Source organism: Megalops cyprinoides, chromosome 5 (assembly GCF_013368585.1).
Source record: "Megalops cyprinoides isolate fMegCyp1 chromosome 5, fMegCyp1.pri, whole genome shotgun sequence".
Lineage (NCBI taxonomy): Eukaryota > Metazoa > Chordata > Actinopteri > Elopiformes > Megalopidae > Megalops > Megalops cyprinoides.
Window position 1 is genome coordinate 2,231,568 of NC_050587.1, and position 16,418 is coordinate 2,247,985.

The 16,418-nt window shown below is 43.5% G+C and overlaps 1 protein-coding gene across 2 annotated transcripts in view; it reads left to right on the forward strand.

Moving 5' to 3' along the window:
* The first annotated feature begins 1,029 nt into the window (after positions 1–1,029).
* The window catches only part of LOC118777633 (netrin-G2), a 47,356-nt gene continuing 31,967 nt past the window's right edge, over positions 1,030–16,418 (forward strand). For both annotated transcript variants that reach the window (XM_036528739.1, XM_036528738.1), the window contains exons 1-3: positions 1,030–1,458; positions 2,611–3,434; positions 12,245–12,888. In XM_036528739.1, the coding sequence (XP_036384632.1) occupies positions 3,198–3,434; positions 12,245–12,888 (881 nt within the window). In that variant the 5' untranslated portion in view covers positions 1,030–1,458; positions 2,611–3,197. The remainder of the gene's footprint in view (positions 1,459–2,610; positions 3,435–12,244; positions 12,889–16,418) is intronic.

The window sequence follows — 16,418 nt, forward strand, 5'->3', positions numbered from 1 at the left end:
ATGTTAACATATTAAAGAGGAAAGGCAAGTCAGCACGTGTGGCAAGAAATGTAGAGTTTGTGCATTTTCCTTTCACGCGTCCACTTAACGCTTACAAAGCGTGCTTCATTATTGTTTTATTGTGTCACTAAATTATTGCATAAGTACGTTTGCTGCAGGTGTGCGGTAGTTATCCATATTGGGTGTGGAAACAGATTATGAATACTTGTTTCTGTGTCAAATGACCGGAAACATGAAAAGGAATATCAAAATTTACATTTATCCATTGCTTCATACATTTTTATATAATCGCGGAGTTGATGCAGAGTTAAACTGATGACAGTTGTGTCAATATTTTGTGTCATTATGAGATACATTTCATGTCGTTACTTTGAAATGTAACTTGTTTAATCATCTAATTGACTTCCTCGAGGGGCACCGCCACGCATCACACCAAATCCCTGGGGAAGGTGCTGGAGCACAAAAGACAGTTCTGAGTATAGTAAATCTCCTCTGCAAACACGTGCTGCTATGAATTATTTACCGCTTTATATATGGAATTCACAAACAAAACACTTCAGATCTAGACAAATTGATTTTACCTACGTAAATGCGATTGGTGACAAAAGTAGCAAGTTTCTTGTAACAAAACATGTATGGTTGAAAATGCTGGTAAAGGTGTATTAAAATCGCTCATGCTAAAATCCCGTATCTGCCTAGTCGCTCACTTGCACATACAGGGAAAGAAGTACTTCCTCCTCGTGTCTTTCGAATTGTTCCTCCTCGAGCTGCTCCTTTAAGCAGTACATCCCTGTCGGCTTGTGGGATGGTTCAGTTTCAAGCTGGCGAGAGGAAGTTGCGCAACCCGGTTCAGGCAGAGAGATAAAAGCTCAGATAGTGATTGAAAGTGATGGCAAAAAGGATTTACCATCAGTATTAAGTTGGAAAGAGAGAGCGAGTAAGCGACAGAGAGAGAGAGAGAGAGAGAGAGAGAGAGAGAGAGAGAGAGAGAGAGAGAGAGAGAGAGAGAGAGAGAGAGCGAGAGAGAAGCCGGGGGAGGAGGGAGGGAGAGAAGTGGGGGGAGAGAGGAGGGAGATTTTCCATGAAGCTCTTTCTATCTGCCCTTGAGCGTACAGGGCAAACCCGATCTGATAAAGTAAGGGGAGAGGAGGAAGGGTTGGTGATAGCCCTCGTTAAAAGTCAGCATCTTTACTTTACTCTTCAGCGCTGGAATTTGCTTTTTGTTATCATTCCTAGATCTAGGACAACGTCCTATCGTACCGTACCGCCATCCTCAGTGTTATTAAAAAGTACCGAGCAGAAGAGAAAACAAACAGGGAGAGCGCATCCAGTGCAAGGGAACAGAGTAATATTCAACCCAAGAGTGGGTGCGTCGATGAGGTTGCGGTAAGGCAGGGAAATTGTAAAGGGATGCACATATGAAGGAATACAATACGTGTCGCCCTGACCGAACAATCGGTAAGTATTTCGGCTGTCAGAGTATCTGTCTAATGGTTGCTTTTATCTTTTATCTCTATCTAAAATGACGGAGAACCGGGCTGGCTTGTACCGGGTCAGGGGAACTATCTTGCTCTCTGAGAGTTTCTAGATGAATATAGAAGTTAATTTGCATTTATCTCTGTTCCTGAGTGGAAAAGAATGTAACTTTTCTCATATGTATATGTGAACAGATTATAAACTCACAGACGCTAGCATCGCGCCATGATACCCACGCGGAACTCTCGTATTGCTTCTCACGAAGAAAGTGTTATAATTTCAAAAGTCATTATAACGGTGCTTGACACACCTGGGAGTTTGGCATGCCGAGAGGTTGAGCACAAAGTATGTGCAAAACTCCGCCGGTCTATAACTCTTTTAATGTTATACATTGTAATATCTGTATTTTTCGAAGAGGATACAATTGGAGAGGATTTGTCTTTTTCAGTTCTCTATGATGGAAATTTTACATTTTCCTAAAATATTTGCAGGAAATTTTCCATAATTTGCACCCAATGTGCCTGACCGGCCACAGTTTTCTAATTCGAAGAGTATTGATACAGTAGTGTATATTATTTTTAATATTTAATGACATCATGCTTTATCTGTGCGATACCAATATTTTGATATTTACGTAATCGAGAATAAATATTAAATTTTCTCATGGGTTAGCGTAACGAGAAGAAATGTAACCAGTGCTGCAAAGTTTTTTGAGAACAATTTCTGCTCTGCCATCCTCCCTCCACCTCTCACCTCTACACGCACACACACTCAGAACACACAACTTTTGATACATACTCTATGCGCAGATGTGTCTTTCACACAGTCAGACTTAATTCAGATGAATTAATGACTAGCTTTTAACTGTAACATTAAATGTCACTAACTGAATTATCTGCAGGCTGGAATGTTTCCAGGTCTTTAAAAATACTGTAGCACAAGTGCATTGTATGCATCGACAGTGCGTGTGTGTGTTTGTACACGCGTGTGTGCGTGCGTGCGTGTGCAGTAGCATGCCATTCTTGCTACTGTATTTTAGTGTAATGCTTTTAGTGGAATGATTGGAATGATTTCATACAGGTAATACTAATACAACTACTCATACAACTAATTTTTTTCCCTCATTCTCACCAGATTGCACGAAATTCCGGAGGTGATGTCATGACATAAAGTACGTTTTTGCCCATGGATCTACCTGGAAAAGTTTGTCTCACGAAGAACTGCATCGGGCACCTATCTTTACCAACTTCTTGAAAAAGGACAATTGAAGCTTTTATGCCAGCATTCTGTAAGAATGTGCGTTTCATCTAGCACAGTGTTGCCACAGCTATGGGTACAGTAGATGTCACAAAGTGCAGAATCAACTTTAACCAAAACACATATCTTTGTTTCTAGCAATGCACAGCCGAGATCGCAGAAAATATTCACATTAAATTAATATTTTATTGTTAATGAAGTATATACAATGTATTGAATGTGATATAATTTGTAACTCAGAACTTTCTCTGGTTATACTCGTTGGCACATACAAATTTCTTAACACCATCGAAACTTTATTGTTTACTGATATACAGAAGGACAGCGCAATTGCGACGCTCAGTCGTAATGAATTAATATTACGTTTCAACATGATTATCAATCGTTTCCATGCTGATCTTCTCAACGTGCGCTGACCTTGCGGTGGCACTCTTCGTCCTGCTCCGGACTCTCGGTCTTGGACCATGCGCGTGGCGACAGCGACTGTCATGCTCCTACAAGTCGCGTTGTTTTTGCAATGCATTGGTTTGACTCTGGGTCAGTACGACATATGCAAGTCCTTGGTTAGCACGGACGATGGCCCGATATGGGAGTATTACGCCTGTCAGCCCAAGTCCGCCCCCATGAAGGACTACATGCGAATCAGGGTGGACCCGCCGGGCATTACCTGTGGAGACCCTCCAGAGAGGTTCTGTACCCTGGTAAGTGGTTTATGCTTAACGATGTGTCGTTGTTTCAGATTGCAGTTTTCATTGGACCACATATTATTATTATTATTATTACAATTATTACAGTTAAATAACAAAATGACAATGTGACTGCTTTGTTGTTTTGTATTTGAAAATTCTGATTCTGAAAATTCTGGCAAAAGAAAAAAATATGATGAGGGAATTCTTGATTACACACAGGTTATACAGGGTCATTCAGAGGATTAACAGAGACTGAGTGGAAGGCCTTGCGCAGTGTTGATTTAACTGAAATTTAGCCTGAAGCATCAAATGCAGCTCTAAAAAGCATGACATAAGCGGAACAACTCAACATTATCAATGGAATGAAAACAGCTGTTGAGGCTGGATGGCAGGTGCTGTGTTGGACTTCTTGGAAAGCAAAACAGTTGGTGCTGAACAATCTTGCCATGTTAAGGACATTGGAAAAAAAATGTCACATGGGCATCTGTGAACAGAAAATAATAATAATAATGTGGTCACTTTCATATTGCATTTGTCATGTTGAAGCTGTTCAAACGACTTTAGACTTTAAATGTCACAGACACCTCTCTTTAATGGTTCTCACCAAATATAACATGGTTTAAACCACGCTGATTCCCTGATACAGAGCCATTCTGTCACCCTATTACCACAGAAGGCCAGTGGCCATAGAAGTTCCAGTGTACCCCGCAATAGAGAGGAGACCAGGTGTTGAGAAGAGCCCTATTTCTCAACATGCTGAGAAGTATGGCTCACCCCCTCTGCCAGCAACTTGTTTCAGGCCTGGGGGAGGACTGGCGCTGAAAAGGTTATCCCTGACTAAATCGGCCGGCAAGTCACTGTGCTGTGGGCACCCGGCCAGAGAGTTGATTGTGAAATAATCGGATGAAGGATTTCTGGCATGCCCGAGGCAGAGGGAGCTCCTGTCTGCCTGTGGAGTTTTCAGTCAAATAATGGAACTGGTTGGAGAAGTGGGGGGTATTCAACCCATCCAGAGTAGAATCTTGTGTGCCGCGTGTGACAAGGGGGACTGCCAGGCTAGAGACTCTGAGCCACCTTGAGAGGGGTGGCTGTAAATGGGGCAATAAGGGATGAGAACACACCTGGCTCTCTGCCCTGTCCCTGTGTAAGCACGTCCTTAGACAGAGCGTCAGAAGGAGACTTTGGATTCTGCTCATGTTCCCCAGCTGTGTCACCCTGTTGTACAGCTTGCCATGTGATCATCTCCATCATTCAGTTCAATTCAATTCAATTCATTTTTATTTGTATAGTGCTTTTTGCAACACAAGTTGTCACAAAGCAGCTTTACATTGTTCCCAGGCCTGAGACCCCCTGAGAGCAAGCCTAAGGCAACAGTGGCAAGGAAAAACTCCCTATCAGGAAGAAACCTTGAGCAGAACCGGGCTCAGAGGGGGAGCCCATCTGCTTCTGGCCAGCACTGGGCAGATAGAGTTAAAGACGTTATACAATGTAATTTAAGACATTTACGATTGATAGACAATAGCAGTTAACAGCAGAGCGATTATAAGAGTGTCTCCTAGGATGTCCGGTTCTTGGAACGCAGTTGGCTTTGATGGGCAGGGCAGCGAGGTAGCAGGACTGGAAAACGGGATGAGACGAGACGATCATAATGCCTTTGAGATGCAGCCCCCGCTCCTGTAGCAGTGATAACTATGTGGCAAATTTGCTATATATTCCAAAGCTGCGAGGTCTATCCTCAACTGCATTTGCACATGGAATGAATTTTAAGAAATTAACTGGAAGTCAAGAAATGTCAAAACCAATCCAGTCATAATAATCACTCTGGACTTGTCTTCCATGTCACTCACACTTGTGGCAGGCATGTTGAAATGATCATTCAATAAATAATATCCATCCTCCATGGGAATGAGACAGGTGAATGTCTTGGTGAAGCAGATATTCATGCTAGAATTTTTATACTCAAATTACAGGAAAGTCCTGCGATCTGTGCTGGTAGATATAGAGGCAGTTTCTAATTTCATTTTGTTCCAACTTTCAGATCTTTTCCTTACTTTGATTAAATCTGAGATGGAGAGAGTGGGTGTTGCAACAGACCCTCTTCAACCTAAATCAAAGGCTTATTCATTTAAAAATGGTTTTTTTTTTTTTTTTGGGGGGGGGGGGGGGGGGCAAGGGGTGAGGGTACACCATAGTGTAGCAAAACATCAGTTTGTATGTAATTTCCTGCTAATATTAAACATTTAAAACACACAAAAGTGATTTCACACTTAAAATGCAGACAAAATCTAAGTGGCTTGTGTGAACTGGTTTGACTTGCCTCCTTTCCTACATCCTTTTGATGTTTCTGAGTAGGGGATAATGTGACTTCAAGTCTGACTGGAAATTGACTACCAAAATGCACTGTGTTTCTAGTTTGTTTAAGGTAAAAAATGAGAAAATGCTGATGCTTGTAAAAGCCCTTTGACAGCTCCTAAAAGAAATACATTCTTGGCCATATTGACATCTGGCCTCTAATAGCCTGGCCAAGAAAGTTCCTCAAGTATTTCTAGCCTATGAAATATTAATGGGTACGATAATGGCTTTCCTAACGAAGGTTCGCTGTAGTTCTGAAGACACCAACGATGCTCTGGAGGAGAGGGTGATGGCGTGTCCTTCTGTGTAAGCACTTTTCAAAGTTGGATCGATAAAGCTGACTGTTCCTTCAGTGATCCGGCCATATCTGGAAGTGGAGGGTGCAGGAAGAGCAGGTTAAATAGCTAAGCTGCAGGCGAGCAGCAAAGCATCAAGCAAATATTTGGACAGCCGCAGTCCAAATGTACTAATCCCTCTGCTTTCATGTGCAGGACCTTTCACTGGCACAGACATCTGAGTTTCATTTGTACAGAAAGAGGTCCCTTTCATTAAATGGCTGTTCTGGTTAATATTAACTTTTATTAACCTGTTAATATGGATATATTAAGTTTCTTTATGTGCATCTTTCAGTCCCATCTGGTGAGTTCAAATGAGGGGGACAGACATTCAATGGCTGACCTTGACAGGGGCTCTTTTTTCCAAAAGACTACAGCTTAATTCAGCAGTTAACAGATTGGGATAGGCCCCGCTTCTTCCCCGTTCCCGATTTAGTAACTCCCCTCTCCCGGGAAATGGCTTCCGTCTCATCAATGATTTAGAGGAGTGTAGAGTCCCTCCCGAGCCTGCACGGGAGATCGTGTGGCATTTTTGTGCAATGCTTTCTTGTTTTTTCTTTTTTTTCCACGTGGATGGTGGTGTTGGCTGCTTCTGGCAGTGTACAGAGAGCACAGAGAGATGGCTAATGATGGAGGAAGGGAGGGGGATATCACAGCTTAGCTAAGCAGAAAGATGAAACCCGGACTGCCCTGCCGTGCTGCACCACCGCACGCATCTCTCCACCAGCCAGCAGCCGCCACTGCCTTCCGTGTGCCCTGGATCAAGCATTTGCCCAATCAGCTGGTGGGAGTGAGGAGTTTTCTCCCTCCATTGTGCAGTCCTCCTGCTCCACGGTGGAGTTGCCCATTTTAGAAAGCAAAGGCAGCCTGAGCTAAAAATAGCCACAGGAGTAACAGCACAGCAGAGGAGCGCCACACTGAAGGAAGGAGCAGCTGGTGTGGTGTCTGTGTACCAACTGCAGATACACTGCTGATAACCTGGGCTGAGCTTATGAAAGGACGCGCGTCACGCCCTCATCCACAACGGCATAGACAGTCACACAGAAGGCTACAAATTCACCTGGGGTTATCTATTTCTCCCCTTTACATCTTTGGCAGAGACAGTGACATGTAAGGTGTGAAGATGTGGTTTCCCTACTTAGTGGTATCTGACCACCCCAAATTGCCTCTCCTCAAAGTTCGCCAATGAGCCATCCATACCAGAGTGCGATGCGGTCTCGAAAGCAGTGTGCCCTAGAGATTCCCCCCGCCCACTGCTGCTGCCACTGTGGGCAACCTTCTCCCCATGCAATGAAATTTAATTGAGCCCACGGTCGGTCTGGCCGCCTGCTTCCCACCCCTTTTCCTGCCACAGCCCCCCCGCCACGGGAGACAGCGTCCCGTTAGGCTTAGCCCACATGCAATAATCTCCATCTGCTTCTCTTTCCTGCTCCGCCATTCTCCAGGGATCCTTCAAATGAAGATGTTCATGTTGTAATCTTCTGTGTCATCCCTGCACGGCACCATCACCCTGCAGGAATTGGGCCCAAATGAGACTGAGGAGCCGACTCTCTGGAACACTCTCACACCACAAACCAGCCTGCAAAAATCAACACACATAGCTGACACAGCTGGGGGTACCCCAGATGAACTGCTCACCTGTGTCTAGAGTTTTTTTTTCAGATCCTGGAAAGGCTGGACATAGTACGACCTCCTGTAGATTTTGACATCAGCATCAAAGTCTTGGACAGATCACATTGGTGTGGCAATTTTATTCCACTGGTCTTCTCATATCAGTATCCAAACAGCAGTTGTAAAAACAAGTCAGATGTAATCAGACTCTAAACCTAACAAGGTCCCTCCACACGCATTATAATTGCATCATGGGTGAGGTGTTTATCGACTTTTCATTTGTTCATTTCTCACTAGATGAATTGCCATTCCTTGTGGCGTGCTACAGAGGTAATGAGGTGCTTAAAGATGTCCGAGCAGGCGCAGGCTTGATAATGTGTTTACATATCGGAGTCCAGGAGGTTGTTCTCTCTGAGGGAGTGTCAGGGCCTGGCCTCGGCTCGCTAACTCACGGCTGCGGTGCATGTCCTTGTTCCCCCAACGTAATCAGCCTGCTGTTTCACACGGACCTCCTGGGGGAGCTGCCTTTAGTGTAATTAACTGAACACGGGGAACAGAGAGGGGGTCTCACCCAGGGAACCACTGTGCAAACTCACTGGCTGGGGAAACAATACCCCACTTCCCAATTTGGAGCATTTGAAGAGCACCCCCAATCTGTTTATGGGTGTTATTCTCTCGAAATCCCTCTTAATTCCCCTTGTTGTCATCATTTGGGGAATATCATTTTCTGCCTTTCAATAAGACAAGGAAAGAGAGGAAGAGAGAGGCAGGAGGAGCATTTGGGATGGGTTCTACAAATGTAGTTTGTATTAATGTTGTATGAATAACCTGTATAAGAGTAACTCTTGATCATTTGTATTATGATTCATGATTGTTTATTTGTTTTATCACGCTAACTACTATTAAAGCTCCAAATTCCAAAAGATTCAGGACGAGAATTTTTAGAAAATTCCTACACAGTTAACAAACCTGTCCCATCCTCCAATGGTAAAAACCTAATCACCATTTCCTTTCCATGTCAGCTGTTCAGGGCTCCCTCCTTCACCCCATCTTCAAACAGGGTGCAAACACCCTTGACCCATGGCAAAGTGAGACCCCTTCCTCAGACTCCAAGCCGAAGATCTGTACCCCTATACCCTCAACAACAGCAAAGCTTCATACATTAAAATGAATATCTACTGAATAAACATTATTATTAACTGTTCTGGCAAAATGTCATTATGACATTCAAATGGGAACAACATCAGCAAGGTAGGATGTTTTACTTACAGCATTTCATTGAAATGAGAAGGCAGAAGACAGAGGTCAGTGTCTTTTTCCAGACATCTCAGAGCACTCCAGTGTGGAGACAGAGTCAATCAACTCTACCACTCTGGTGCCCTGTCTCCTGTCCCCTTCACAGTAATATTCTTGTTCACATAATTTCAGTCCCTTCTTCCCTAAACCCTCAATTCAGCTTCCCTCTCCGTCCTCCTGTCTTCTTCCTTTCCACCAGACTAGACCAGATACCAGATAAGATCTGGTATGTCGTCCATTTCCGTATATATACACTGAGTCTTCCAATTAACATGAATATGGGTTTCTGTAATGATATTTCATTATAACAGCATTAGAAATGATAGTGTGGTGACCTCAGTCACCCTGATCGTCTTGCACGTCTCAAGTAGACTCCTGTTATGGTAAGGCAAAAACCCACCAGTGCACATAGTGTTATAAGGAAGGCTGTCTTAATTAAGGGTAAGTCAGTGGGTATCTGCTGTGAACCTTGATGATGGTCTGTATGTGCAGATACAGTGAGTGTAAAAATGGGAAATTTGATGAAAGGGCAGCCAGGCTAGGAACTGGGGCTTGTAAAAGTGTGCTGTTAACCCATATTCTAGGGGTTATGGGTTGTAAATCATGAAAGTGTTGAGCATAGACTGCAGTGTTTATTGTTTTGTGCAGTAAGGGACCGTTATGTTGGTGGAAGAGGGCATTAAACCACATCCTGACATTGCCTTGAAATATGCTCTTCCACATTTTTGCTATATGAAGAAAAAAGAGACATAGCACTTCTGGCTAAAATGTCATGGCAGTCATTTAACTGAAACATGCCGATTGCAGTAAATCACATGACGAATCTAATTATTCAAACATCAGAGCAATTGCCCTCACACCCCTGATCAAGCTGTATGGAGCCAGTATTTCTTTTATCATTCTCTTGTACTGCTGGTATTTTATTTGCTTATAATCTTAATGCCTTTCTTTGTGGAAAATGTACTTTTTGTCTATTTATGAATTTCTAGCATGTATTACAAATCTTGAAAAAAATGGAAGAAGTGTTGGTGCTGGTTTGGCTCTCTGGGTCCCTGTCTCAGCCCGAGGCCTGGGGGTTGTCAAAAAAAAAAAAATGTGACACAAGCGCAGCATTTCGTGTCCTGGAGCACAAATGATCCAGTCTCTGTTTGTGGTGTCGCGTCCCTGCCTCTGCTGAGCAGTGGGCAAACAGGGAATCTACTTATCGCGGTGCTGTGCTTTAACTGTGACAGGATTCCAGCACAGATAATTGCTGGAGGGGCTTAGAGTCGGAGGCCACCTGGCGCAGCAGTTGGCCAGCAGCTCGCCGGCAGCTCGGCGAGGTATGTGGGACAAGGGGGAGGACACCGTGCCTACAGCCCTTCTTCTCAGCCCACACAAACGCTGCTCCAGATTCCAGGTGGTGTTAGGGAGGGGGTCATGAGAGGCACCTGACTGGCAGCGCTCATGGAAGCACAGGTGATGCTCCAACAGTCAGATAAACTGGAGCTGATAAAGGGGAGCTGCCCGCAACGCTAAAGCTAATTGGGCATGGTGGGTGTGTCTGAGAGGCACAGGAGCTTGGTGCTGAAGCTTCATGCAGACTTTGCAGAATATGCTTGTGGTCTCATTTACAATCTGCCAGAATTTTGGGTGGATTAACTCTTTCAGCTTTGTAGGCATAATACACAGAACCCTGTATCTGAGCTAGCATGAACAAATTCTATTTTGTTAATGTGTGCAGGTTTTAAAAAGCCTACTGTGTGATAATTTCCCTGTCTCTTTGATTATTCTGTCCTAATAAATTAGTGGTAAATGTCGTTTTGCCAAATAAATATGATATGTTAAGTGTCACGTGTTTCCACAAGCTCATTAGGATGGATTTGTACACGGGCTGTCTGTAATGACACAAATGTAAATACATTGAATTTAGGATGAAACATCTAACTGAAACATGCAACTCACACTGCTTACACATCACTAATAAAACAAGAAGATAAAATGTAGGTCTGCAGAGCATGATAGAGCAGAAGAGTGTTTGTTCTATAGGTAGCGTGAGGGCATGCCTGCAGAGATGCAGGTTATGTTTTAGTAATGTGTAATCTGGCTCCTCAGACCCGCCCCGCGACTTTAAGGCCCTTAATACACTCGCACAGCCTGTCAGTAAATATGTTCCTGTGGATTGGGGTGGTGCAGGGTGTTCTAGTTCATCCTGCAGAGCACAGATCCAGGTTAATGACAGCATTTGGCAGGATCATGCTCATCCCAGAGATTTTGAGAGAATTCAGGGAACACATATGCCCCTACACATGTATATACATAGGCACACACACACACAACCATGTACACAAACTCACCTACACACATATGCAGATACACAGGCACTCACTTTCACACACACTCACAAACACATGCACCCCCACATCCATGCACACAAACAGGCACTCACACTCATATGTGCATGCACACACTCACTCACACATGCACCCCCACATACATGCACATATACAGGCACTCACACACACACACACACACACACACACACACATACACATACACATGTGACACAGCACACATTTCCCTTCACACTGCTGACACACACAGACTGAGATTGTGCAAAGCTGGGGTGTGTGGGTCGCATCCACTCCCTCATCTGTGGGATGGTGACTGCAGTGACTTTTTTTTCAGGGGGATTTAGACGTCAGGAGATGACGGCCAGCAATCCCTGTGGTAATCCTTTCCCACATGTGTGTCACAGGGTTGTGGGCTGGGCACAGGGAGTGGCGAGGAGGGTCTGTGATGATTTTAACAACCAACTGAGACAGAATATACAGGACAAATAAATCTCCATTGCTTTGTATTACGGATTTTATGAGATTTAAGTATTAAGGTTGTATTAGATGTGTCTGGGGTGACATCTTGGAAATTGAATCTCTTGGCATTGCAGTGAAAGTATTGACATGAATAATTAGGTTATTAGATGAAAACAAGGCTTTGTAGTACCTGGTAGCATAAAACAGTTACCAGTAAATCTGTTTCAGAAATTTCTATGTCATACGGTGTTGTAATACACTCAAATATAAATGAGTGTAGACTCATATGAGCATATACTCTTGTGTGACTCAAGAGTTACTCAAGGTTGGTTTGACTATGGGCTCCTTCAAGTGACTGGACTCATGTCATATTTAGCTCCTTACTAACCTGCCCCTACTTTTTGTTTTGCCCTCTCCCCCTGCTCCCCCTCTACAGGAGAACCCATACCTGTGCAGCGACGAGTGCGACGCCTCAAACCCAGACCTGGCACACCCTCCCCAGCTGATGCAGGACACGGAGCGGAGCGGGCTGATCACCTATTGGCAGACAGTGACGTGGAGCCGCTACCCGGAACCCCTGCTGGCCAACATCTCCCTGGCCTGGAACAAGAGCCTGGAGCTGACGGATGACATCAGCATCACCTTCGAGTATGGCCGTCCCACCATCATGGTGCTGGACAAGTCGCTGGACTATGGCCGCACGTGGCAGCCCTACCAGTTCTACGCTGACGATTGCATGGACGCCTTCGGCATGGCGCCCAAGAGGGTGCAGGACCTGTCAGCCACCAATGTCACGCGGGTTATCTGCACTGAGCAGTACTCACGCTGGGTGGGCTCCAAGAATGAGAAGAGCGTGCGCTTTGAGGTGCGGGCGCGCTTCGCCATATTCGCTGGGCCCCGCCTGCTCAACATGGACAACCTGTACACGCGCATGGAGAGCATGAAGGGCCTGCGAGACTTCTTCACCTTCACCAACCTGAGGCTGCGCCTGCTCCGCCCCGCCCTAGGCGGCACCTATGTCCAGAGGGAGAACCTCAAGAAGTACTTCTATGCCATCTCCAACATTGAGGTCCGCGCCAGGTAAGGCTCTCCTTGCCAGCTGGTTAACGAGGGGGAGGGTTTTGTGGGAAGACACTGGCTCTGAGGTGCAAGTTGTCTCCGCCCGAACACTGCAAGTGCCGTTGTGTTTTTCCCAGCTTGTACTCGTTTAAAATTTGGCCAAAGAAAACAGGTCACTCTTTTGATGTTTATTTCCATCAAAGACTTCACCAGTTTTTCTGATCTTTATTATTTCATGTTTTTAAGCAATCATTACAGCACAAGAGTTACTCCCCTAAAATGTTTATTCAGTTATAAAAAAGGAAAACTGGTATGTATTATATCATTGATGTTTAAGGAGTTACGGGTGTGAAAGTAATTAAACAGTCACTATTATTTCAATGGCAGTACAAGACCAAGATCCCTCAATACTGTAGTATTGTAACATTTTTAATGTAATTGCTACTTGTGTGTTTGTACACAAGTATTAATTTAGAACACATGCTAGCTATTTAAGACTAAAGAGAGAAAACAAAGCACATCAACTCTTCTCTGTTTTACTTGTCTTCCATGAAAATCTCAACTTTTGCAGGAAACAACAAATTTTATTTAACACATCTAGTTTTCAGATCTGATAGATTTTGTGGTTAACTCTGTATAGTCCTCCTATTCTTTTGTTTTAACATCCTTAATAAATGATGAACTGAACCTCACATAGCAGCAAAAAGATGATTTCATCTGAACAGAGAATGTTGGTTTAGGAGCAGTTAGAGTAACAGTCTCAAGAGTGGCTCATTTGCAAGTGATCTTAAACGTAACTTAATTTAAATATGGCAGTGATTATAAATATGAGCACACACAAATAATTCAAAATACCAACAAGCAGAGTAATCTTGGTTTTTAAGCGTAAAATCAAAAAGTGCTTTTAGTCTTCTGACAGTGTAATTTTTGGATTGCCTTGGTAAGATACAACAGAACAGGGAGAGACACTTCCCCTGTCTCTCTTAACCATACACAGAGAAAATTGTTGTTCTTCCCTAAACTTGAGTTGCGCATTCCCCTCAACAGACAGATCTGTATCATAAGAGCCTTCTCTCTCAGTGTGGAAAGGTTTGCCTATTTCAGTTTGACTTGAATTATTTATGACTTGAATTAGATGTTCATTGTTCAGCCAGTGATGCTTACCTGTGATTGGATGGCAAAAAAGCACCCCGATGTTATGAAAAATATCCAGAATATTCCATTTTTTCATCAACTTACTTCCCTCACATTTTGTGACTGACAGGACAGTATCCAACTAGACTCCTCTCCTAAATATAAGCGGGCAGTGGGGTAGGCCAAACATTAACAGCATGGTCCTTTCCAAATCATGATTTCTCAATACAGGCTAACGCATATATGTAATAAATAGCATATATATATAATGAAATATATAGTGAAATATACAATGAAAGTGCACAGTCTAATGGTAACTTAGTTTGTTACCTCCTCTTTCAAGAGGTATAGTATGTGTTGACCATCAGCCTCCAGCTTGAATCCTTTAGAGAAGTCAACCATATTGTGTTAGATTGTACACAACAGCATCAGAAGTGGTCCTGGGACTACTTATCCTGTTCTCACAAAGTTCTTGGCTGACCAGATGGGAATGCATTTGAGTCATTCACAAAGCCATACAGGTCTATGCACGCATTTTGCTAATGACCTGAAGCTTTATGATAAATGAGGCATAAGCACAGCCATGATTGTCTAAGACAACCATATTCGGAGGAGAGCTGCAGCCCTGAGATGGCATGTTTCTGACAGTGAGAGATGGGGTCTACCGTCCCACAACTGTTTAGCATCAACAAGGCCTTTTTTTGATACTGTTCAGAATTATTATTCCAATCAATAAGGCATGGTGACATTTGAATGGTATTTAACATCCACAGAGAGGTTGGAGGGGGGGGGGCACAAAAAATGCCAGGCAAGAATTTACAGTAAGAAGGTGTTAGTTGATGTCATCGGAGAAGCAGAGGCGTATTTGATGAGGCCTTAAGCTCCTGCTGACTCTGCACATTCCGCGGGCCGAAGCGTCCGTGCCTTTTGTTTCTCAATAAGTGTCCTGTAAGTATCGATCAAAAAGAAGAAGAAGAAGAAGAAGAAGAGGTAAAACACTGCCTTGCCTGTGCTTGCTGATGCAACTAGATGAAGGAGTGAGCCAGATTTTCTGCTGATGTCTAAATCCAGAGCAATTCCTGCTTTCTCCTTGATTTAGCAAGACACAGGCAAAAATATAAACTGCAAGAAAATGAATGAGGTTAGTCCCTCCATTCAATGCATACCCTCCCATAACCTAACCCCATAATCAATAGTTAGTCCAGGATGTCGAGGGGGAAAGGGTTTGGGGGGGGGGGGGGGTCCAGTGCACATCACTGTTTTCATGTTGCTGTAGGAGTATAAGGGAAATGTTTGACTGAGTGCTCTTCAGGGGATAGGCTGGAGTGACTCATTTTCCCCATTGCGGTGGGAGACGCAACGCTGAGGTTTGAGCGATGAACGCGGGGAGTTATCTTCTCCTCGTCCAATGAGCTCTAAAGGAAACAGAGAGCACCGTAACTGCAGTAATAGGATCTGCCTGAGCGATTGACGGCCGGCAGTACTTCCTCAACAGCTCATTTCCTCCCATCTTTAGCAGCCTTAATAATCAGTAATTGAACTTAATGAAGTATAAAAACAAGGGCACGGGCTTCCTAATTGATAGAGATGTAATGGAACCAGTTGATGGGAATCTGGAGGGGTTTTTAAATTCCTGGTTTACCAAATTGATTTGTATATTGTTTTTGTTAATTGGTTACTGGCTATTTGCTGTTTGCTCTTTTATGTATTTCACTTTATGGAACATGAATGAAAGAATGTATGCCTGAATGAACAAGCAATAACAAAGGAATGAATTAAGGAAGAAAGGAAGAAACAAACAAACAAACAATAATAAACTCATGGTAATACTTTACTACTCTATCTTACTCCAATAATACTTTTTACTGTGCCTGTCTTAACAGTAATTATTCTCTTTCGGTAGTATTCCCCTAGCCCTGCGCTTCTCTTCTTTAAGGGACATTTGGAGGTCCAGGCAGAGGACAGGTGGTGACTTCCTCTGTCAAGTGTGTGGGGGGAATACTACCATATGCACCACATCTATGAACCAGGAAGACTGTTAGTCCAGAATTTATCTTCAGTGATGTGCTCAGCTGTGGTGTGAATTAAACTTTTTGCATGTTGAATGCTTGTGTGAGAAATAATGAAAGTTTGAGGTAGACTCATGACACTCGCTGTTTATAAACTGAAATTTACTTTTAATTTTTCTGTTTATATACTGTACCTGCAGTGCATTGATGGTTCTCAGCTAATACTCCAATGCTGTTTTTTGGATTCAACATGGATGATATATTGAAGAATGTCACTGTAGGTTAATAATCAACTGAACAATGAGTATTTTCATATTTCAGTCTATACAATACAATTCCATTCCAAGTGTATTTTACCTGTAAGGTACTCCAAAAGTCTGAATCATTATCACACAGCTAGGCAAACCC